At 45.5% G+C, this 24,591-nt stretch overlaps 1 protein-coding gene and 1 long non-coding RNA gene across 10 annotated transcripts in view; both read right to left on the reverse strand.

Moving 5' to 3' along the window:
* Positions 1-24,591, reverse strand: part of LRRFIP1 (LRR binding FLII interacting protein 1) — a 104,778-nt gene that overhangs the window by 65,978 nt on the left and 14,209 nt on the right. Inside the window, exon 1 of one of the 7 annotated variants that reach the window (XM_050711607.1) lies at positions 925-1,251. The exons of 4 other annotated variants lie outside the window; for them this stretch is intronic. In XM_050711607.1, the coding sequence (XP_050567564.1) occupies positions 925-969 (45 nt within the window). In that variant the 5' untranslated portion in view covers positions 970-1,251. Of the gene's footprint in view, positions 1-924; positions 1,490-24,591 lie in introns of those variants that run through there. 2 more of the 7 variants (XM_050711602.1, XM_050711604.1) reach the window with 2 other exon arrangements.
* LOC118257739 (uncharacterized) lies at positions 9,607-23,066 on the reverse strand. 3 transcript variants are annotated; one of them, XR_007708484.1, is made up of 4 exons: positions 17,388-23,066; positions 16,142-16,495; positions 14,856-14,981; positions 9,607-11,138 (listed from the first exon to the last, which is right to left on the reverse strand). It is a non-coding gene; the product is annotated as an uncharacterized LOC118257739 (long non-coding RNA). The 3 variants fall into 3 exon arrangements; XR_004781690.2 differs by lacking the exon at positions 14,856-14,981 and having other exon boundaries at positions 17,388-21,463; positions 22,362-22,559; XR_007708483.1 differs by lacking the exon at positions 14,856-14,981.

The following is a 24,591-nucleotide window of genomic DNA, read 5'->3' on the forward strand; positions in this document are numbered from 1 at the left end:
AAACCAAGGATTCCTTGCCAACCACCACTGACCAGCACCACCCTTTAGGCAGAGAGGCCCATTATGGACTCGTCTGACAGCTTCCCTCTGAACCACTGGGTGACAGCGAGGAAGGAGGAATGGGTAGAGCGACAGCTCGTGTCAGCAGCTGAGAAATCCCTCCTTTAAAACTTCATGCAGGCACAGGGCTGCTTTGAAACTTGTAGGAAGCACAGAACCAATTCAGCTGGTGTTACCTGCTCCCACACCAAACTGAGCAGCGAGCAGCTTACATTGTTGTGCCTTATTTCTGAAAAGCCTTAGAGAACCCCCAGCCTTTTGCAGAGCTAGCTGCCTGTGACTGTCAGTCAGGGGCAAAACCAGGCACCTTACTAGCTGCAGAGCTGCTGTGAATTACACACGTGCCCAAAATAAGGCTGAATACTCATAGACTGTTCCAAATCTAGAAAAAAGACTCATGCAAAAAACCCACAGAACTTTCTCTAAGGATCCTTCTCTAAGGATCCACGATCGTTATGCTTGAATTCAGACAAAGGCACAGGCAGCTGTAAACGTGGGGCAGAAACCTGTAGGAAGCAACCTCACAACACAGCAGTGCCGAGCAGCTCAATAAACGCCCAGGAACCTCACGGCAGGCAGCCAGTACTTGCTGTAACAGGGACTGCAAAGTACCGGTGGGACTACAGGCGCTGTCCCTGCTGGGCTGAAAAAACCCAAACCACGAAGGGCTGTTTTTAGGTACGTTCAGTGCAAACGCACATCAGCATGAGGGGAGCTGACTGAAGGCTGAGCAGCCCGGGAAGAGCTGAACGAGCACAGGTGCTTCCCCTGCCCTGCTGTGATTTTGGGGCTGGGGCAGCTGGGGAGCCCTGGGCAGCACAGCAGCCCTCCCTCCCTCCCTCCTTCTCCCCCTGCTTGCCTTACCAGTTTCTGAGCTTCTGGGCTCAGGCAGTCTGCTTCCGTCTGCATGGCCGCAGTCTGTTCTTCTCATGAAAAACCGAAAGAAAAAACAGAAAGTGGTAACATATATCCCCAGTGCTAATCGCTAGGTCCCTGCTGGGGGGCACACAGCCTTCCTGGCGTCCCTCGGGTGCCGGCACGAGGCTCTGACACCCCGGGGACAAAGTCCAAGCCCGGTTCCTCGCTCGCTCCGCGGGCTGCTGGCGCTCGGCTCTGAGTCAGCAGCGTGCGCGCAGCAGCGACAGGCAGCTGCAGCCCCGTCCCGAGCCGTCGGGCTCCATCACCAGCCTCAGGATGTCACGAGCAGTGCAGCAGCTCGCCCGAGCACGCCTCGGGGTTTCCTTGCAGGCGGCAGCTTCCATCGGGCACGGTGCCAAAATCTCCCCCAGACCCAGGCGGCTTTGGCGAAGCACCTGGTGACAGTGCTAACGTAAAGCGCTTCCCTTCAGCATTTTATGGCAGAGAACGGATTGTGAGGGTGGTTTCCAAGCTTCCCGGGCTCATAACCTCCTTGACAAACACCAGCAACAACTGAAACTCCCTGCTCAGTGCATGTCCGCCCTCTGGGCAGCACATCCAAGCCGCGTCTCTGAGCACGCTGGAGATAACACCCAGCAGCACCTGAACAGATGCCTACATGCACCTATTCACACGGCCAGCATTTGCATCTCAGAAATAAACCACCTAACTGTTGCTAATTTGCTGCAATTATATCAATACAGTGTGCAGGGTTGTGTAGAGCTGAGCTTAAAACAAGTGATCTGAGCTGGATGCTCCAGCATGGGCTTGATTATTTAAAAAATAGCAATTTGTTTGCCTTTTTTTTTTCATTGTTTAGTATGTAAAGACAGGAAAAAGCATCTTCTAAGTCTCAAGGTACTGCAGAGTCAGCAATCAGGAACATTGGCTGGACAAAAAAAAGGGAATTCTGTGTTTCAAGAGGTCTTTGGTGATGAACTAGACAGGACTAAAATGTGCTGGGGGGACACAAAAAAATCAGGAAAAGAATTAGAGAACACAGGTGTTTAAGCAACACTAAATGTGTCGATGCCTCAAGATCTACCTAAGAAAATCTGATGAACAGAGCAGAGACCCCGTCTCCAAAGACATTAGTGCCACCCCAATCCCACCCAATTTGATCTGCGAAGCAGAGGCAGGGCAGGGAGGAGGACCGGAGCGCCAGCAGCTCCTTGCAGCCACTGAGATTCCGCAGCAGCAACAATAGCAAACACCACGAGTCATCTCTTCCTGGCACCGGCTCTTCTTGGGCTGCTGAGATGCAAAACAGGGCGCTCCCTTAGCAACTAAACCCTGCTCGCTCTTTTCCTGGTCACCGGCAAAGGTTGGGACCTCGCGCAGCCTCCACCCAGCAGCTGAGCTCAGTTTTTCCATGAGCTGCTCACCTCGCACTGAGAAGCCGGCTCTTCACCCTGGCAGAGCACCCTGTTCCTGCATCTTCCGTGCCGCTGACAATGTTTTAGCTAATTATGGAAGCGCTGGCACTATTTTGCATTCAGAGGGTAGGATGCTGGCTGGATTCGTTGGCAGGCGCTGGACACAGCCACGTCCCACTGCTCCTGGAAAGGCTGGGCACACGCACGGGGAGGCTCTGCAGGTGTGAAACTGGTTCTCTGCCTTCCATCCAACTCCAAAGCCTCCAGTTTCTGGAACCTGCAGGTATTTTTTCCCCTTAACCAGTGTTTTGCTTCACTACAGGGTAAAAGACTCAATCTTGCTTTAAAAAAGAATATCTCAAAAAAGCGAACGGACTTAAGTCTACTTCAAGTGTGTGCATAAAAGCAGAAAGAAATTAACAGATCTAAATAATACATGCTCCTGTGAAACAGGAAAATAATCACACGCCTCAAAGCTGTGTATACATATAAATATTAACTAGAAAAAGTCAGGCTTAAGCTACTCTGGAAGATGATAACTGGAGATTCAAAGATGCACAGCTGCCTTGTCTTCAGTTTCTTCTTGGTAAAGACAAACTAGCTAGGATGCACTACAGGCATGCCTGCACAGCAAGACGTGAAACGGCCAGCAAAAGGGAGGCCCAGCACACGTCAGATGCAGCCCAAATTCAGTACAGACCAAACATCCCTAACTTACATTTAACACTCACCTATTTCACTTCCCTGAGCAGCTTGTACTGAAATCAGGAGCCAGGCCAACATAACATGCTCAGGCAACGCTGCCCTACTCAGCTGGTACAAAACACACAGCCCTAAGCCTGATAACGCTCCTGCCTGCTACATTTCCCTTACCCTCTGCCAGTAAGGGCAGAGGATGCCAGAAAGTCCCACTGACCGGAGAAAAGCGAGTACTGCAGGTCCTTGCATGACCCAGGAGCCCAACGCAGAGCAGAGTGCCTCGCTCTGTGGCTGCAGCCCAGCGGTGCTGCTTTTCTCAGCGTCCTCGAGTCCAGCACAAGTTACCTGGGGCTCCCCCGCGGCGCTCAGCTCCTCACCTTGGTGCAGAAGAGCCAAGCAATGCAGAGACCCAAAATCCAAAGGCAGATGTGAAGCGCACCTCTGGGCCATGGCAGTTTGCCCCACGGTAGGACAGGAGCCAGGCCCTTACGTTAGTTCTGCAGGAAAAATGTCTGTCCTTACAGGCAAAGGTTTCAACAGAGAAGAAAAGGAGGTGGATGTTAACTACATCAATCTGAAGCATCAGAACTCAGCATGAAGAAGTATGCTAAATTTTCCGGTAACTTAAATGTGTAATTTGTTACAGTTTTCTTGATTAACAAGGATTAGCCTCCACTCGTATTTATTGGCAGATCTGTGCAGTTTTGTAGCGTCACTGTAGTTTTTTGTAGTTTTGTAGGAAGACACGCTAGCGATGCAAGTACTTCCCATACAAGGCATAAGTTACTGAGGAACCCCACACACCTTTTTCTGATTACTTCCAAATCAATACAGAACCCGAGATGTTTGTTTTCACTTGGTTTACTCGAGAAAACACTTCATGCCTCAGGACAAATCACAATAAACAAGTGCACTATGGACCTCCAGGTTGAACTCGAGAACCAGGTGGTCATTCCCATCGTCACCAACTTCCATTTCTCAGTGATACGGAGCTGACAGTGTCCAAAACACGAGCTGGGGCATGGCTGGTCTGATCTGACACACAGTGTGGTTCATTTGGTTTGGATAGGCCAGCAGGTGCCGATGGATTTCCCAGGAAGAGGAACTCTGCAGCCACATCATGCCCTCCTCCTCACCTCTCCTTCCTCCCGGTGCTCGAGCCCCAGGGTGTTCCTCAGGCAGGGTGAAGTGAAAAACGAGCACACAGGGTGCTGGAGCCGCGTGAGCCAAGCCACAAGCTAGGCAGGCAGTGACGCTCAGAGCTGTGGCTTACCTGATGGCTTGCCAAAGCCACTTCGCACTGCCGAGCTGGTGGCAGCAGCTCCGAGTCAGAGAGAACTGCTGGGTGACTCGGGGAGCCTGAGGTACTCACAGCAGCCAGACAGCATGGTCCGAAAGTAGACGCTGCATTCCTACACAAATACAGACCTAAATCCTAAACATCCAATTCAGAAAACTGCAACGAGAAGTGCTCTGAAACAATCCCTTACCCATAACTGCACAGTAATTGTGTCATAAGGAAGAAGGAAAGATCACAGCCATTTCTGAGGTACGTTACAGTCATCCATAAAATGCAAACCAATTCCATTAACCTCGCCTCCAACACAGGTCACACCCAATTGATTTTTTTTTTTTTGTCTTCAGGGTGTGTTGTACCAGAACTGCTTTCTGCAGGGGCCTGGAAGCACGGCTTCAGGCTGGAATTAAGTAGTTAAAACTTTTCGAGGTAGATTTAAACACCAGAAAAGCCTGTGACATACAGCACAGTGGCTCCAGCTTGGACCACACCAGTATCAGTTCTTAAAATCAGCAGCCACTTTGCAACAGTGCCTGTCACCTCCATATGCAACTCAGCTGGTTTTACTTACATTTGCAAAAATTCTGCTGTGTATTCCCTTTGTCATCTTCAAATAGCATCTCTTAACATGCCAGCATCATCCCTCTACAGCATATTTATTACTTGCATTGTCTGTTCCCACCACTGAGAAGACCAGCCTCATTTTAAGGAAAAAAGCCAGAAAGCACTTTGTATTAATAGAAAAATTTGGTTACTCAAGGATTTTTTTCTCCCCTCCCACCCCCTCCTCCTCAAGTTTGTAATCTTGTTCTTCTCATGTTCAAGAATGTCTATAAAAATCTACAGAGTAACACCCTTCTGAAGTCATGAAGGCAGAAAAAACGACTCATGCATTTCACTTCATCATTTCTGTCTGCTGTGGGCACCCTGGCACCCTCGCATCTCAGCTGGCAGAGTTAAAAAAACCTCCTTGTAAACCGTAACCAGGGCAATGAACTCAAGTGTACACAACTAAATGCTTCTTAGGAAAACAATGTCCGGTTTTCATCACCAAAATGTACTGCCAGTATCAACAGATTATTTTCGATTGAGGCTAGAAGACGGCACAGCAAGGAGGAGGAAGGAAACTGCTGAAAGGCCTAAGTGCTTCTCGGCACAGTGAAGTCAGACAAGCTGAAGTCATGCTAGAGGGGAAGCTGGGAGGCATCCGTGGTCTACTATCAGCTACAGGAATCCATTTAACCCCCAAACTCAAAAGCAACAGTCAAAAGTGTTTTGAGCTTGAATACATTCATGCCTCGCTAGCATCACAAAACGTCACGAGTTTGGAATATGGATGCAGGCAAAGTTGTGGGATCTTCCCATTGTAGAAGAGCCAGATTTAAGAACAGCTTCCTGACTGACTCAAACTTTTCTGTCCCTTTGCTTAATAATGGAAAAAAATCCACACAATTTTAAGATATCAGATGAAAACAACAGGTTTTGGTTAGGAACGTCTCAGAGAGCCTGAGAATACAAATACCTGTGTGAAAAGCATATGCAAAAGAGATCCAAGCAGAATATTTCACTTGTAAACCAAAAATGCCTCTCTGCTGGTGGAACCACAGTGTTGGGCCTTGTCAGCTCCCAGGCTCTGCCTCAAACCTAAAGCTTTAGGAGTTGGAAGCTGCATTAACCATTTCCACCATGGTGGGAAGTTGTGAGACCTGAAAGACCGAGAGCAATCCCAAAGAAGAGTGAGCAGAAGGGCAGAGGTGCTGGCCCCGATCCTGCCCCATGGTAGGGTCATCAGCTGCAGCAGCTGGGAGCTGGTAAAAGCCAGGTCTAGCAATTCAGACTTTTAGTTAAATACAATTATGATTTCAGCCCAAATACTTGACCTTCATCCTCACTACAGCGGACAAACCAGCACACCACCTCAAACGTACAGCGATCCTGCCTTTACCTTCCATGCAACCCTACAAGGCCAAAGTTTGGTGGGAGATGAAGTGATGCTTTCTTACGGAAACTTTTTCTTGCACGGCTGTCCGAAGCTTGACTTCTCATTTTGTTTTTAAAGTTTCTCCGGACCCCAGAGCTTTGTTTTTCTCTTTGATAACTCCCAAGAGCCAGGAGCAGGGAGTACGAACAGGCAGACATTCCCCTCTGGCATGTCGATGGTGCTAGCACGAGTTATCTGTGTTTAACGGGTCAGCATTCTTGGTCTCCTCACTCAACATTTTGAGCCAAAGACTGGGAAGACAAGGAGGGGAAGAGACCCGCAGCTAATGAGGAATTTACATACAAACACTGTCAGCTTTGAAGAAACATTTGCTTATGCATTTGCCTGGAAACTCATCTTGGAGAGATAATTCAAGCATGTGACCAGGAGCTGGGAAGTCTTGTTGACACAGACCCTTTTCCCCATAAATGAGGGGAATGTTTACTTTGCAGAACGCTGCAGTGAACACTGCGTACGCTTCCACAACGTCAGAGACAATTAAGGAGTAGCATCCTACTTCATAAATTACATTTCCATGTAGTCACAAAGGGCTTGCTGCTAAAAATACAGCCTAAACAATAACCCTGCTCCATCAGAAGCTTGCATGGATTGCCAAAGTAAATCCTACAGTAAGGAATCGATCCTAAAACACCTATAAAGAGGGGATATCCTGCAACAATTGCCACAGTAGGGGCAACCCCTAGTAGGGGGGGAGAGCCATCTGTTCCTTTAGCAAATGTTTTGGTTTTTCAAACCCCAAAGCATGGGGGGGAATATTGTGGCATTCACAAGTTACTGGGAAGTTGGTAAGGTGTCTTTTCCTCTCCTACCTGCTCAAGTAATTCATGCATGCTACTCATACAGACCTTGCGGATGAGTTCTTCAGCAGCTCGCTCCCGGTGCTGCCCCTGGCGCAATGGTGTGCCCCTCGCGTACCAAGCCTCTGGCTCAGCTGCAGCTTCGGCTACAAGTGGGGCTCTGCTTTAAGGCGCCAGGCTCGAGGTAGGAGGGACGGTGCTCGAAGCACCTCCTTCAATTTAAACAAACCCCCTCCACGTGGAAACGCTGGAGAGTTTCAAGGCGGCTTCGGAGGCGACATTGAGAAGAAACTTAGTTGGCAACTAATCAGCTCTGTAGGGCCCTGTAAAAACATTCCTGTAAGCAGCAGAGCCTGCAGAATGGGGAGGTCACTGGTCAGGAGCATAAAGCCATCCCAAGCTATCAGTTTGTATACAGAGGGCATACCACTTTCACAGCTGCTTAGCAATACGTGCCCTGCCCCATTTTCCTCCACTGATAAAGCACAGCAGGGAGGAAAGCACAACTCCAGCGCAGGAGCTGGCTGGCAGCCCTGCAGAAGCGCGCTGCAGCTTCGAACCCCGAGCGGTTTTCTATAGGCTGCGCGTTTGGCAGAGCACCAAGGCAGTATCAGCTAACCGCATGTAGGTCACATCTTCAATTAGCGCTTCCTCCCTAAACGGCTCTAGTCAGAAAGTGACTGCTCCCACCAGGGAAGAATTCGGATGCCACTCCACAGCTGTAATCTCAGGGAACAAACCCATGAGCTTCGTACACCCTGTGCAAGACTGCACTCATGTACTTGAGCTCAAGATTATTCATGTAAAATAGTTTGGAGGGAGTTGACGCGGACCTTGGAAACAGCTGGGTCATTCACTCAAGTAAATGGATCAGAATTGTTGAGTCTAGCAATGATGCCCAGAAGGAAAAATACAACAAAAACCAGCTAACTGACAACAACAGCAAGTTCTGGAGTTTCACCAGAAATGCATGAAAAGCTTCCCAGTGTCATCTCCTGAAATATTCATTCACATGAAGCTGCATTCAGTGCTCTCCTCCACTTCCTTTCCCTAAATTATTTTTTTTATACAAAAGAGAAATTTCTCTTTTCAGGTAAGCACGCTGACCCTTTTCAGTTCTCCCTACTAGACCAGCAGCATTTTGCAATGGACTTAACCACATTTAAAATTTAAATAAAACTGAACCTCAAAGAAACAGAAGCAGAATGGGGAGTTCCATAGTACTTTAAATAATGCATTTCTGCTTGATTTTAAAAGAGCATTTGTAATAAGCCACACCAAGTTCACTGCAGACTTTAGAGGACTTAGAGCAATCTGGCCAGAAGAGGGTACCTAAAGGAGATAAGAGCTTGTAAAACCCGTCCCACAGTAGGTCTGGAGTTAAGCACTCCTCAAACAGACTTGACATCTTTACTTAAAAACACATATCTGGCATTCCGAATTTTTTTTTTTGGAGGGAAAAACTGCATGCCTGCTATAATACAGGCAGCAGGGTTATTATCCAGGTAGTGCTAATGACTTGATAGCACGCAAAACTAGGTAATTTTTGCTTAAACCATATATGAAGTGAGAGCTGGAAAATAAGTTATAATCTTAATGGTTCTGCATTCTCTCTAGCTTAATACCTTACTGCGATGCTACGAATGGAAAGAGTTGAACTGCATTTTGGTGCTCCACTGCTGCTTCTTCCCCGTGAAAGTGAAGTTGCAAGCAGAGTATATTTCTCACCACGGCTGGTCCACTGGCACACAGAGGTGACAGAAAGCCTTTCAGCACAGAAGCATGCATGCAAAAATGAGTTCAGCTATCGGTACACATCAGCAAAAAGCAAACACACTTGTCTTGAGCACGCTCCTGGAGAAAGTAAGCACAATAACCAAACTGGGAGCCTGCAATAAACAGCAGTATTTCAGGCGCTGCTTCACACCATAAACACGGGCTGGGGAGGGCTCCGGGGCTGGGTTAGTGCCAACATCTTTTTGAACGTGGACATAAACGGTTTTGTTCCTGACTGATACAAATATTTGAAATAGAAATAAGAACTGATATTCAGAGACTGCTACAAGCAAACGTTATCAGTGATGGCCAGAACGTGGTACCCACAGAACTGCAAATTTCACCTGGATAAGAGTCAGCAAGTCTGGGCTCTGCACCTTTAGAAGGTTAAAATGCCAGTACAAACCTCAGCAGCTGCTTAGAGCAGTGCCCATAAACTACCAGTCGAGAAGAAAAAGACCCTGAAATTTTTAAAATAAAGATTACTGATACTGCCTTAGGAGGACTGAAAATACTGCAGACCAAGCAAAGCACATGATGGGCTATGCAGAAAACATTACACAGCTACAATAGATGATGAGTATCAAATTAGAGAGCACAGGAGGGAGGGGAAATTAAATGCTAGCGAAAAATAAAAGTCTGGAATTGGGAAAAAGGCTTAATAAAAGTACAGGAGACAAGTGCCTATGACACCCAAGCTTTAATAGTTCCAGTTCCTGTATACAAACTGTTATTCCTTAGGATTAACTCAGGAATGAAAGAAACTTGTTGCTCCTCTTCCCTGTTTATTAAGTGTCTGTTTTATATCTGTTTGAACAAAACAAGGCCAGCCACTGCTACAGCCAGTTACATAGTGTTACTCCTGCAGCAAAGGCACAAACAGCTCAACACGAACAAAGACCAAATTTTAAATCCAGTAAATCATTAGTAAAAGAAAATCCACGTGGATTATTTTTTAAAATAGCATCCACCAATAGGTCATAGTGAACCTACAGATACCAATTTTATTTATTATTCCTCTCTCAATTGAATGCTATGGGTTAACCGTGCAGGTAGAGGCTTTTTCATTTGCAAAGACAATGTCACTCCATCTAACTGGGAAGCAGAGCTCACCTACAGAAGGCACAGCCCCCAGGGCAGCAATTGTGTCTCTGGATTTTCTGCGTGAGGAGCCCTCAGAGAGCCAGACCAAAAGAAGGCAGAGCTAGAGCTGAGGCAGGAGAAGTGTTTTCAGAAAAAGTTGTTATTCATCACATCGCATGGAGTTGGCCACATCAAGTACGAGACAGAAAAGCTTCCAACGCCCAGACAAACTGTATCAGTACTCTGAGGTGGTGCAAGACTGGAGTTAGATCATGTGAACTGCTGGTATTTGAGAATCACACTCATGTGGGGCCCTCATGTTGTGCAATAGGTCAGAACAATTTGTCTCACTACGTTTCAGTGGGAAGCTTTTGGAGAGCTTCATGCCAAGAGCTAGGCAGTGAAGTTGCACAGGTCTTTGCCATCAATTAGGAGCAATTCAGAACTTCACTGCACTTCAGTTCCTTGCCCAGAGAACAGAGATTACACATCCCTCTGGAGGAAAACCAACGCACGAGGGAGTAGTTTGAAATCTTCACACAACATTACCCAAGTTTTACGCCAGCAGAACAACTGAGAAACTCCAAGAAAAGATTAATCTTCTGCACAGTTAAGTCGTTTGTATTGAGTGGGCATATGGGAGAGCACACGGGAAGGAAACATTGCTCTTGTTTGGAATTTAGCTTTCAGAAGCAACTTGTGTAATACAGCAGCTCTCTGCGATTGCAGAGGGTTATTGCTCGAGCAATAGCCCACAAACTGCAATGCAGAAGTGCTGACAGCAGGAGAAGAGGTATGAGAGAGAGTGTAATTCGGTCAGTATATCACACACTTGCCAAGTCCAAAAGAGACAAGTGTCATGATACAGACTTGTCTCTACTTTTATAAAAAAAACCAATCATACTAAATGCCAACAGCACAGCAGTGCAAGTTCCTGAAAAAAATAGGAAGAAAATGCTTTTTAAAAAAATAAATCAGTCCTCTTGAAATAAAAGAATGTTCTAATTTCCCATTATGCAGTGAGGCAAGTCTTCAGGTCAGTATCTCATCGAGAAGGTCACAGGAGTCCTGGAGATGAACTACTCCATACAGTAAGGCCAAGAATGAACTTCTAGCTTGTTCAAGCTGTCCTGAAACCCACAAGAGAGAGTAGCAATCAAACAAAGCAAACATTTTGTTTCTAAAGAGACAATACTTCACTTACACAAAGCTGGATCCCTGAATTTCCAGCATGTGTTTAGTTACCTGAAAATTCAGTCACTGAGGATGTGGATGAAGATTATTAGCTCTTTTTAAACTGACCTCAGGAGAACAGAGAGGATAAGAGACCACAGAAGGTGGTATATGCCTCTGTATTCCTACTGAGGACATGGTAATTCAGCCTTCCTTAAATTATTACCCCTAACAACAGCATTTCAACCACGTATGCAAAGAATAATAATAAAAAAAGCAGAAGCAAACCAGCAAAGGTGGCAGAAGGAAAGGGATGTTTAGTTTGTATTAAGCTTCTATGCCCTCCCCGCAGACAAATGCAAATCCTACCTAACTTCATTTTGCCAGTAATTTATTTTTGGTATCCTCATTCTTGGCTTCAATGCTTTCAAAGAGCTCTAACAAAACCTATGCTTTTCTTTTTTTTTTGTTAAATACCAGCCATCCAAAAGGTATTGGCTTCTGCACTCAGCACTTCACTACAGCAGGAAAAAAAAAACACACAACATATTAGGAGGTTTGAAAGTGCTCACAGTATTGTTTCTTGCAGGCTGCCACAGCCATCTGACAGCTCTGTTTGTGAGTAAGACAGCAGAGCATTTTGGTGACAGTTCTGCTGCTTTACGTAGCAGCACCTGGGAGTTCAGAGTCTGGGGACTTGGCTAAATCCTCCTGCTGAGGCAGAACCTCCCACAGCACTCGCCTCCTGCCTCCCTGCCCAGTATTTTGGGAACTGTCTCACTCACCAGATGGAAGGCGCAGGAGCAGGCTGGACAGTGGGAGCACCCTGTTGGCACCCACCTGCTGCAGGGATGTCGAGGCTTGTGGGGGCAACGTCCTGGCCCTCCAGGAATGGGTCCCGTACACGCTCATGGCTCCAACAGGGGCTCCCTGAGAGCTCGGACGGCCCCTCGTGCTTCCCTGGCTTTTTAATCCAGCTGTCACGGATGCAGAGTTACTCGGAGCCACAGACATACACAACACACCTGGTTTTACAGGCATGTCTGAGGGTATGAGCTTTGCCAGTGTGTTGAAAAATATTAATGTCAAGTATTATTAATGAGCACAAGGCAGCTCGCTACTAGAGCCAGAGTAGGCTTTTAGGTTATGCAACAAAAAACAGTGAAGTTATACACGGTTATACAACTTCCATTTGTTTTCCTAGGTCTGACAGCAGGTCAGGATTTTTTATGGGCAGTGACATCTCAGAAAAGATTCACAGCAATTTATCAAAGGCCTTAACGATGCCTACAGCCACATCACCTTGCACAGCCAGCTAGTACAAGGGTTTAGTGTTTAAACCAAATAAAACGCAGAGAGACCGCCTCCAAGAGCCCTCCACGTCACCAGAAGCAGTGATAATGTAGCAGGTAGTAATCGCCCGTGGCTCCTGAACACCAATTAAGCAGGGAGGTAACAGAGCTCCTGGAAACCAGAGCTGCTGCCTGTGAGGAAAAACATCTTGCGGTCACTGAAAATTCCCCATGACCTTTCACAAAGAAACAAACACAGATAAATCACTTTGTCCCTGCTGAGCTCCCAATCAGGCTCTGCCCACCTGCTCCTCCCTGGCAGTCGCATGAGGATATTGCTGCCACGTACTTTATGAAGCACTCCTGTCTCCCGCAAGGCAGCGTGAGGATGAAAATCCATGCTTGTCCGGCCAATTTAAAACAAAATAAGAGATCAATCAGTTGAGACTTAAGGGAATGAATGGCAGACTTGTCCAGCAGCTCACAGCAAAGACTGGCAAAGGAAGCAGCACTACCTGACCATCTTAAATGATTCTTTGAGAGACCTAAGAATTGCTGCTAATCAATAATTGGCTAAAAACGGTATGAATAAATTTAAGATAAATTGACTTATGGAGGGACTTGCTTGTCTTTCATTTGGAGAGCACTTTAAATACAGTATACAGAATCTGCAGACATTGCCTGTATCTACGGAGCACAACTTGCTGGGAATGGAAGCAGTAAATATAGCATACAGATTGGACGTACTCCATCTACAAGTAACTGAGAAAGCCTATTTTCACCTCGCAAAAGCATTTAGCACTACTTTATGTCTAGCCAATGCTGAGGAACAGGCTTGTGAGCTATTTATATTCAGAGATAAAGGTGCCAAAAAAGGTTTTAAAAAACCTTGAGGTCATCAGGCCTCGCTCTATCTAGGAGATGCAGCGTTCTAGCTACACAGCCCATCCTTTGCTAGGAGCTGTATGAAGGAGCAGAAGAAGTTGTACCAGGGAAGTGATGCTCAGTTTCTCTGAAAAAACTCTTAAACAAGTGAATACGGAAGCTGGACATGCTGAGTATTTGGCCAACATGTGAACGCATTCAGCTTATCCATTAGGTAACAGCAGGTTTAGGATTTCTGCTACATAAAACATGTGGAGCTGCATAATTTTACACCATCACGCAATTAATGAACAGTCACCTCACAGCTGGTTAGCAGCACCACAAAAAAAAAAAATCACATCACTGCTCCACTCACACAAAGAAAAGGCTGCAGAATTATATGGTTATTAACTCAATAGGGCTTTTGTAATTCTGACAACGTCAAGGTTATCTGAAAACAGCCTCGAACGTTCAGAGGACTCGTTCCAGTTGCGCTAACGGCTCTCCGGCAAATGCCACAGTCAGCAAAGTCAGCTTCACTGCAAGCCTGTGGTACCAAGACGGGGAAAGCCATCCGAGTGTAACCGGTTGTCCACATCCCATACTGTCCGCAGCAAGTCTGCGAAAAGCAAGGCAAGCTGTCTTCAGACGGGCTAAGTTCTAGTACATGGCAAGATTTATGACAGAGGTAAGGACAATGAACACAGTCCAGGTTTTGACAGATATGCCATTATAACCGTGCTGCTGCAAGCAAAATGCTCAGAGGTGCTCACGGGGCTGAAAGAGCACCTCTCAGACCACCACGGGGTGACACACCACACCTGCAGTGACACTACAGCTACTGGCCTGGCAGCTACCAGCACAGAAGGAAACACGAGGCCCAGAACATCGATCCCAAAGGCACGCTCGATAACCAGGAGGCAGAACGTCAAGTAATATTTTTAAGTCTGTCAAATACCCCATGCCCCAAATAAGCCCCATACCCCATTCCCCAGCCAGCAGCTTCTTCCCAGAACAGCTGGCACCCACCCAGCTTATCATGGACACGGCTGCTTTGCAGGTGCATCGTGTCCAAGCTTTACCTGGGAGATGCCACTTCTAAATGCCATTACAGAGGAGAACCAGCCACCTGAATGCCCACTGCAAAGGATGCAACGCCTACACTACAAGCATACATTGCTGATGCTTCCAAGCCTGCCTCTCTGGTGGCCACTTGGAAGCAGAAATAATTTGTCATGATTTGGCCTCCCCTGACAGAAGATTTTCCCACTAAAACATGAGGAAGCCAACTAATATTAAGAGACCATCATGAAATTCCCCTTGGTTTGCTCGCCAGGCTCAGGTTTAACACATGTGGAGATAAAACACCCCGATTAAGCGTAATGGAATATCACTACATCCCTGTTGCAGTATTTACTCTCTGCAAAGACATCCATTTCTGCTCTCTTATTTATACAAAATCCTGTTAACTGTTCACATTTTGGTGGCACACAGAGACCAACCAAGATCACAACTCACCTGCATTAAGCCAAGAGGATCAAATCTTTCATTAAATGAGCGTATCAATCCACACCTCAGCTGACTAACCCTGCCAATGCTGTCCTGTATTGCTGAACAGTTCTTAACTCCTTCACAGCGCTGACACTAAAAGGAAAATACATTGGTGAGCACCCCCTACCAGCTTCAGCTGGAACAGCCACACTTCAACACGCAACAAGTCCTCAGCACAGGTTCCTTGCCACTCATTTGGCACAACTGATTACTAAGCAGGTCTGAAACTCTTGACTAGAGGTTTATGCCCTGCAACACACTGTAGTTGTTACAGACAATGCAGATCAAGTAGGACACTGGTACCGTTACTGGATCGACAGTGCCCAAATCACCCAGCGCCCCCATTAAAATCATTTCTTGGTCAATCAGGATGTTTGCACTGCAGCACACTTCTCATGCTATTCGGGTGTTGTTCTGACAATAGTTTATCAACAGCAAAGCAGGTGACAGCCTTCGCATGCTGCTACCAGAATCCATTCCTCCCTTTCACGGGGATTCACACGGCGCAGCTCCTAGCAAAGAAAGCAAGCCTTCTGCTGCAGTTGCAGTGAGACAACATACTCCCATCCCCTTCCAAAAAAACAACCACACAACTTACACCCTAGCTGTCTCTTCTGTGAGGACATTAAAGGACACACAAACCATTTAGCGCCTTTCCCTCCTCAGGTAGCTTCAGTTAGCCCCATAAATTTTGAGTAAGTATACTGCTGAGAGCATTGATCATCTGCCCCACATAAGACGATAATCTATTCGACCTTTTAAATTCTGCTGTGATATCGCATCTGACCCAACAACAGCCATCCCTCAGCACCACCAAGCCAGATGAAGGGTTTGCCTTCCCTTAATGATGTGCAGCATTGAACTTCTGCCATCTACTTACATCAATTTCGCTGGAGTGGAAAGAACTCTAAATAGGCTGATTATCATCAATCCCATAAAAACCTCTGTCCCGAGGATCAATGAAGTGCACAGCTCAGCCCACAGACGCAGCTGCAGAAGCTGGCATGGTGAAGGCTGTGACTTTTACAAGAGGAATTCACACATTTCTCCCCTGCTGAACCAGTGCCTGCTGCGCCATTCCCCTTTCACAGCTCGTGGGCAGCACCTCTTGATCCGATCTCCTTAGGGCATTAACACACACTGCCAGCAAGGCAGCTGCCACTCGCCCCGCTGCGTCCTAAGGGACGAGGAAAGCTCCATTCTTAACGAGGTGGATACGAGCGACAAGGGACAGATGGCAGAGGCATACTCACCATGTGCTTCTCTTTCAGCAGGAGGCACGCTGCTCCACAGATCTGTTGCACTAAAAAGCAAAATCAATCTGACTTGGAGTGCTTGCTGATTCCAGGGGATACTCCTGGACCACAGATTGCCATCCACTTCTCCTTCGCTCAGCTCTCAAACCCAGCAGCAGAGGAACAACAGAAGGCTGCACACCGCTCCTGCCTCATCCACGAGCTATCCTGTAGGTTGGTAAGGAAACGATTGCTGTTCGTTCCCCTGCAGTATCTCAGCAAGAAAAAACAAATGGCCATCTTTTCATCACGTTCCTGCTGTGAAGTTTCCCCATGACAACCCAGCTGATTTGTGCAATGGTATTTCTGTATCTAACAAAAGGAACAAAAGATCGGGAACAAAAGAAAAACTGAGTAAGAGAGGTAAAAAAATCTACTGCTGGAAATATGACTGAATTGTTATAAATGGAGTCCGACTTTTTTATAAAGAGTACAGGCTGCACAACCAGCATGTTCTTTGACTTGCACTAAATATAAGTACCTGGCAGACAGGGAAGAAATGAGAATAAGTACAGTTTATTGCAAGATTGAAGACCTGATCTAGTTGTGAGACTAATGAGGAGAAAACAAATTTAACTGCTGACCTATAGTTCTAAAATTAGTTTGTTAAAATGCATTTACTACAAGCTACGAGCAAATGCCATTCAGATGACATGAAACTCAAAATAGGGCTCTAGAAAGCCATGCGTGTTTCCCGTAGCACGCACCACCCTCCAAAACTAGATTTCTTCATGTCTAGAAGGTATTGATGCTCTTCAGTTACATGCTACTGGGGCTTGTACGGGCTCTTTTAAGTGCTGTTTATGCTATGGCAACCTAAGTCCCCAACTTTGTAATGCCTCGGTGATATGAAGCACAAGCACTGTGGCTCAGCTGAATCCAGCAGGACTGCCCACAGCCTTGAAACTAAAACCACACGTTCAACTGTCAATAGAGGCAGAGGTCTGGTAAGTATTGCTTGAATATTATATCCCTGATCCTCAAGGAGCACCAGAATTAACAGTATGCAACTGTGCTTTCTCTACTGCACAAGCTGTGTATAAAAATAGTCTTTTCTCCTTCAATCAGCCTTTCATTCTTCGCAGTGACATTTAAACCTTTTATGCTACAGGGGTGTTTCATCCTGAATTTGACACAGTTCTTGCTCGTTGTATCCTTCACATGTGTTCACTGAAACCCTAAAAGGGCATCGCATTAGGCTTACACTGCTTGCACCTCTCAGACACCCTCAGTCCCAGCTCTCCAGGCAATGGTCCATCCACACATTACTGGGCTTTCTAAGAAACTGTTTCAAAGAGAAGACAAAACACAGTTAAATACAAGAAGCTTAAGAAATCTTTATTTTTGTTTAAAATGTACAGACTGATTCTCTTCTCATTACCACTGTCACCAGTGAATGCTCAGACCAGAAGCGATGAAAGTTGCTTTTAATTCCTATACCCTTTAATACCTATACCTAGATTTTCAATCTCACGGACACAAACCTTCAAGAGTCATTTATCTAAAACATTCAGAGAACACAGGACCCGTACAATAGTCTCACTGTTAAACCCTTGGTTACTGAAAGGAAGGAGTGGGGTGTTTTGCTTCGGTGAGCCCTGATGGGTTGAAGCCATGCTGGAGAGGGGGGCACAGCCTGAGCTTCCCCTCTAAGGTCTCCAAGCTGAGCCTTAACTGCATGAAGCAAGAAGGAATGTAGACAACTGCAGGGATAGGGGCATGTCAGAGGTGGTTTTGGCAGACCTAGTAGGTCAAGAAAAGATTTTTAAGGATCTGACCCTTTTGACTTCCAATTCCCCACGAGTCAATAGGCTTTCAAAAGCTCATGCTGCTCCAGAAAATCTATGGACAAAGTGGTCTGAAGGAAGTGGTTATTAAGCTCTATCAACACAGAGATATTTATAGAACACTATATTTTAAGAAGGGCAGTGCCTTCATTTTTCCAAGTTTAAGTTTAAACTAACATCAACAACAGTCTACGTTAAAATTTGTTTTTAAAAAATACATTTAAAGAAAATGCCCGCTATACCAATAGTTAAGCAGAGTCTAATAATGTTTTGGTTATTAATTATTTTTTTTATATTTGTAACTGACACTCAGTTTGCTCACATACCTGAGTATTTAATAGTCCAAACAGAAGAACAAGTGGCTCACAAAAGCAACTAACATGCTAAAGTAAGTCCTTCTCTCACCCTGCTTAAGCAGAAGATAAGATCTGTAACTCTGGGAGCAGCAGCAGCAGTTCAGCCCTACAAAGGAAAATCTATACCGCCTAAATTCTTCATGAGCGCTTGATTTCACCTGAAAGAGTGGTTTTATTCTCAACTTCAGGGCTGGAAGCCACAAGAGCATTTATGCTGTAAAAAGCTTCTCAGAAGCACAGCAATATATTCTTGCTTCCACTAGAAAAAACAGCACCTGCCTAAATTTCACTTCCTTTGCACAGAAATAAGGCTCTTGCATACTAGGGAACACAGTTCAACTGAACACGAGGGTCTGAAAGCATTTTTCAGCTCATCTCCCCGACTCCTTCTGCAGATGGGCTCTCCAACGCCACAGGCCTCACCAGCTTCAGCAGTTTGGCTGGTTCTGGACTTGTGCAGACCTGTGGAAGCTACAGAAGATAAGTCATCTCCAGCAGTTAGCCCGCAGTTATTCTCAGTGCTTCCTCCTCTGGTCTGCACCACTCTGCTTACCCTTTCAGGGACAACTGCAACACCCTCTCCTCAGCTATCACATCCCTAGGTGGAGGTGGAAGGGAAGCAAGTAGCCATCTAGTTCAGAAATAAACCAATTAGTTCATCTTGATGACTTATTTGTTAACTTAGAAAATGAGGTATGAACCCCATCTTGAAATTCAAGAGTTGCTAACGGGTAAAATACCAATCAAAAGTGTAAACTGTAAGGAACAAGTTGAGGTTAATTTAATTGATGATAGACAGAACTAGGAAGACACTGCAATTCTATCAGTTCCCCAAAAACTGTGTGACTGTTTTGGGTGTTTTCCATTCCCTCATGCAACCAAGACAGAAATACAGGCATAATGACTACAGGTACAACGACACACAAGTGTTTCCATAGTGCAGAAAAAGGAATCTCAGACTTAGTCAAGCATATCAACCATAGTTTTTTTTTTTTTGTGCTTAAAAATCTGCAAATGAACGTCCTGTATTTTAATGAATAAAACATTAAATAACTCACATTTAACCCTAAATTAAACTGAATAAACGCCAGAGGGACAGGACCAAGACAGCCTTATGGCCCAGAATTTCAGCATCATCTTCTTGATAAGGTCATTCAGAGGAAGTTGTAAAAATACTCTCCCTCCCTCACTTACACGGGGTTTGTGGTGAGTAGGTAGGTGGTGATTACCCTTCCACTACGAGGAAGAACACTAACCAACAGCCTGCTCACAAGCCTGCCCCTCAGACCGAGATTATTCCAGCGCGAGCAAAAGGCCACGATCTTGAGATCTGTACAAAGCCACAAAGAGAGGGAGCCTGAACTCCTCTCACCGAGAAATCCCCAGCAGCTTCAAGAACCTATCCCAAGGTTGACAGTCAGGTTTCTTTTCTGCATCTGCTCAGTCCTAAGCATTGCTGCAAGCATCCAACTGCAACAGCATCTGCCTGGGTACCGATACAGATCTGGCAGCTCAAGATCCCACTAACAATTGTCTAAGGCCTTCATTCCCTTCCACGGTATCATTTAAGTTTATTGCAGGTGCTAAGGTAACTCATTTCTGCATTCAGACAGCTGTATTCAAGTATCCTCTACGTCAAATCTGCAGTCTAAGGAGAAGTGAGTGGAATACAAGTAGCAAAAGACCGATGTGGAGTTACCTAATTCAGCATTCACTTTGGGCTGAAAAGTGTCAGCTGTTGAAAGTGCAAGCTGCCAGAAAAGATTTCCTCTGAAATCCTACTTGGTAATGGTCATCTCAGTACATGTGCCAGCACTGCCTCTCTCATTTCCAGAAATCTGCCTAAAATCTGGATGTTCACGTTCACAGAATCATTACTAATTTAAGCGGTTCCAACTGAGCAGCTAAAATTGAGTAATTCTTCTAAATTCCAATGTGGTAGTAAGAGGAAAATTATTTTTCCATGTGCTCAGATATTTACACAGCCTTACTTTTGGTATGGTAAGCTCTTTAGCTCTTTAAGGATTTATATTCAAGCTATAGCAGAGGAAAAGGAAAATATGCTGCACCATACATTCCTGGTAAACCAACTGTGGCTTTGAATGCCATACTTCATATATGTACACTCATTAAGAAGCAATTTTACCTGAATAAGCTGCAGCTAAAAAAAAAACAACAAACAAAAACAGTTAATAAGACTGAACTAATGTTAACTCTAATCTACAAGTGAATATTTTTTCTATTTTCTGTTCTGATTCAGAAAAGTACTTTGACTTTTGTTGGAGGTAGCGTCAGAATGAACCCATGCTGTGTTCCCTTGGTCATGTTAGTTTTGTCCTGTCCTTTAAGGGTTCACCATCATGGTTCTGCAACAATGCACTGTCTGAGTATCTGCTTTTTCCAGAGGAAAAGCCGGATAGCAGGGCAATGCCAGATGATAAACCACTATCATCATGACTTTTGGAAGGAAAAAAAAAAAAGAATTAACTATAACGTAACTTTCACAGATCATGAGCTGCTTTTTTTCAGAAAACCTTGGCTCCTCTGCAAGCAATCAGCGCCTCGCTCTCCCCCTCAGCCTGCAACCTCTTGGCCTTTCAGGCAAAATTTCAACATTTTGCCAACTAATTGTGCACTAAATGAAAAGCAGGTATCCACCTCATTTTGGTATTCAGCCTTCATCTGCAGCCCAGCAGACCGAGCAAACCACAGCACCCCAAGCGCACTGTGGACACCATCAGATCACCAATCTGCTTTCCATTATGGACTGCCCCACGTACAGATGGAACTCATTAAAAGAAGCAGTGTGGCAAAAGGCAAGCCATTCACACGATAGCAGAGGGCTGCAGCTGTTGACCAACTCAGCCATCCCCAAATAACTCTCGTAACTCCAGCATGTAACACAACCCTGCCTTATTTGTCCACCTCGGACTGCAGGAAACTCTCACCCTTCCTTTCCAAGAGGGAATGGGTAAATAGAGTAGATCAGATTCAAGATGACGTAAGTAACTTGTCCTTCATGACTTCAAAAATCCAAGCAGAGAGCAGGGTTGCCCAGTCCTGCTACGACAAGTCTCAAGCAGAGTCTCTTTGCTCGTCCGGAGCTACAGAAGACCATAACACATGTAACACATTCACTGCGAGAAAGGAGGGGAAAAAAAGCAAAGTGAAAGTTCAGTTTAATTTTAGAAACTGATTTCCACTTCCCCCTGTGAATCACAAGAAGCCTTGCCTTAAAGGCCCTTCCTTTTGTCAAGCCCAAAGTCTTCGCTTTCATGAAAGGTAAAGCTGCTTCAACTCACTGCCATAAAATGTTTCGTGTGGAAAAGCCAAAAACCATCACAAAAGGCAGCTTTGTATTAAGGGCTGGACAGACTATACAGCTGCATTTACACGAATTAGGAGAGTTTTTCTGAGTATTGTTTTTACACTCCAGAAATTCAACATTCATATGAGTAAATACACCCAGCATATTGACTATTATCAAATCATCCTATACAATTATTAATTTTAATGCACTCTGTATGCAAACATTATTATTTCTTCCAACTAGAAGTATCAATAAAACCTTTCCCTGAAAGCTGCCACTTTCTCTGTGAGGTTTTGTTTTTAATTACAGTTCTGCTAGAGCCTATTGTTCCTCATTACTTCTCCAACATGCAATTCGCTTTAATTACATGGCAAATACCGATAAGGCCCTTAACATTAATTATGAGAGCCAGAGAGGTCTTTACATCAATTACTAGTACAAACCAAAGCTGTGAGCAATTCTTTCTTTTAAAAGAAAAAAGAACTGATTTGATGACCTACCCTACCGAATTGCTCAGGACACTGGTGCCACGTCCCTGCGTACAATCACGTCGGGTGACAGCTGAATGCACGTGTCAGGGCTCTGCAGGCAGGGAGACTGCCGTACTGGGGACCTGCAGCTGCAAGGACCACAAACTGGTAGGACTGAGGCTGGATCAGGTCCAGGTTTTAGGCTCAGTTATTTCTAAGTCCTCCAGATTTCACAAAATTATCTCACAGACCAACCTTGAGAAATTACTGTTTTGTTCCACCACATGCTAATGTTAGCAGCGTAACTTCCAGATGTCTCCAATGAATCCGGTATAAGCCTTGACCACTGTATGAAGCGATGAGCACGGGTCCCTCTTCTCTTAGGTGCGTGTTTTTTTCAGCCCTCAGCTGTCATTTTCAAGGTCTCTTTTTGATGACTCTCCAGCTTTAGATGGCTAGTGATTGCAACAGGACCTTATAAAAGAAATTAGCTAAGCTTTCAGCCTTCCCACATGGGGAAAAACAACAACAAAACACAACTACGTCCACGGAGCAAAGCTCCACTCTAGATTTCCACTGTTATTCAGCCTTTTACCAGAAGTAAACGTGCACAGATTTACTTCCAACTAGAGCTCATTCAGAGATGTATGCCATTTGCTGTCAGTGACTGAGCTACGACCTTGCCCCTTTCCTTGCACGCCCTTCCCATAACCAGCTTTGTCACCTCGAGAACGGAGGCACAGATCAAGCTGATAGTTTCGCTCCTGCACTTTACCAGGATCCTTTTACAGCTCTTTAAAAGAGCTGTGAGACTACTGCTGAACACTCACTGCCTAAACCCTCTACAACTAAATCAAGAGAAGAGTCAGGGTGCCAAAAGTCTTGGATGCTAGGAAGTGCCTCTGGTCCAAACACAGCGATAAAAGGTGCGCTACATACAGAAGCGGCCAGAACTACTAGGAGTTATCTTGGCCTGTCCTGTCTACTCTTTCAGCTCATTCATCAACTCATCAGTTCTACTGATTCTCTTCTCTGAAGTAAGTATTTTAAATCATACAGTTTGAACTTGCCAAACCTTCAGGGACAGGACACGACAACTTCCTAAATGTGTACTAGAATTAAAAAAATATTAAGAGGAGCAGGAAGTCTGCAAAGCACAAAGGCTTGTTTTCTGTAGATTTTTATCAATAAATCAGCGTTGCTTCTAAATGTGTACCCTGTCCTCTAGTAGTATCATAATACAATAGCCACCACACGAAGGAGCTTATATTAGCACTAAGCAGGGCCTGTACAGTTTTTGCTCTGGTTTACAGAGAGCAATTCCACCCAGTGCAATGGCTGTGTAATCGATTTCAGATGCCAAAAGACCAGCACTAGGTTAAAGCCATCCTAACGAGGACACAGGAGGGGCTGGACGCATCAAGGTTAACCTTCCAGTCAATTCACCTCGGTAACGATGCCTCATATGTGGCTTCTCACCTTGCCAACTGCAGGTAGGAAAGGCAGCGCAGCCTTTCTCATTGTGCTTCACCAAAGCCCAAAACACCCAAAGCACGAGCCAGCAGCTCTGCACACCTGGAAGGCTGGAAAGCAGCACGGTGGGATTCAAGAAGCAGGGGACAGCAATGATGTGCCATGCCTGGGCTCTGCTCGCACACCTGCACTAGTCAGGCAAGACTTACACTCCCAGTTTTCCCATCTCGTGCAGAAGGGCCACTGCTGCGCCGGATGAACCTCCAGGTGCCTGGATGAGGAAAGATGCCCAGAGAGGGCACAAATCCCAAGCAGCTGTTACAAACCAATGCCAGCACTTTGCTCTCAAAGACATTTTTAAGGCAGATGCATCCCTCCTTTTCCTCCTCCCCTTCTGCACGATCACAACTTATTTTTCCTTTTCTCCCCTCCCCGAATAAGCATTGCAGTTGTAAAACATGGCATTTGGACTGCCCCAGCAGCACAGATTTTCCCATGGTACTCTGCCAGGGTCACTTTGCTCTTGGTTTGAGTCACCGTTCGAGAGGGTAGCTCGCTCTCCATTTCCATTCCGTCCTTACCCTTTCTCCTGGAATTTCCAACAGTGCTGTGTTAGAAAAAGTGAGACATCTGACTACAACAGGCCCTCGTAGTTCTCTGCACTTCTTGAAGCTGTAACAAAAAAAGACTACAACTTTTTGATTTGATGAGCTTGGAATATTCCCTAACGCAGGCAGCTGACACGAGCGTGAAAACGAGAAAGCAGTTGCACAGCACATTGATTATCTTCTAAAAGCAGGAACACTGAAAAGCGTTCAAGCAAAACAAATGCCTAGCACTCTGACATCTAACTGCTGAAGCATTTGATGGCATTGCCATGATTTTCTCCCATGCCCCTGAACTAGCCCATTTCTAAAATAAGCACTGCTTGACAAACTAAAAAGGCTTCTACGAAGCTATAATTTTTTTCTTTTTTTATCTTGGGGTTTCATATTTATGTAGCATAATCTCA

The sequence above is a fragment of the Cygnus atratus genome, chromosome 6 (assembly GCF_013377495.2).
Source record: "Cygnus atratus isolate AKBS03 ecotype Queensland, Australia chromosome 6, CAtr_DNAZoo_HiC_assembly, whole genome shotgun sequence".
NCBI classification, from domain to species: domain Eukaryota; kingdom Metazoa; phylum Chordata; class Aves; order Anseriformes; family Anatidae; genus Cygnus; species Cygnus atratus.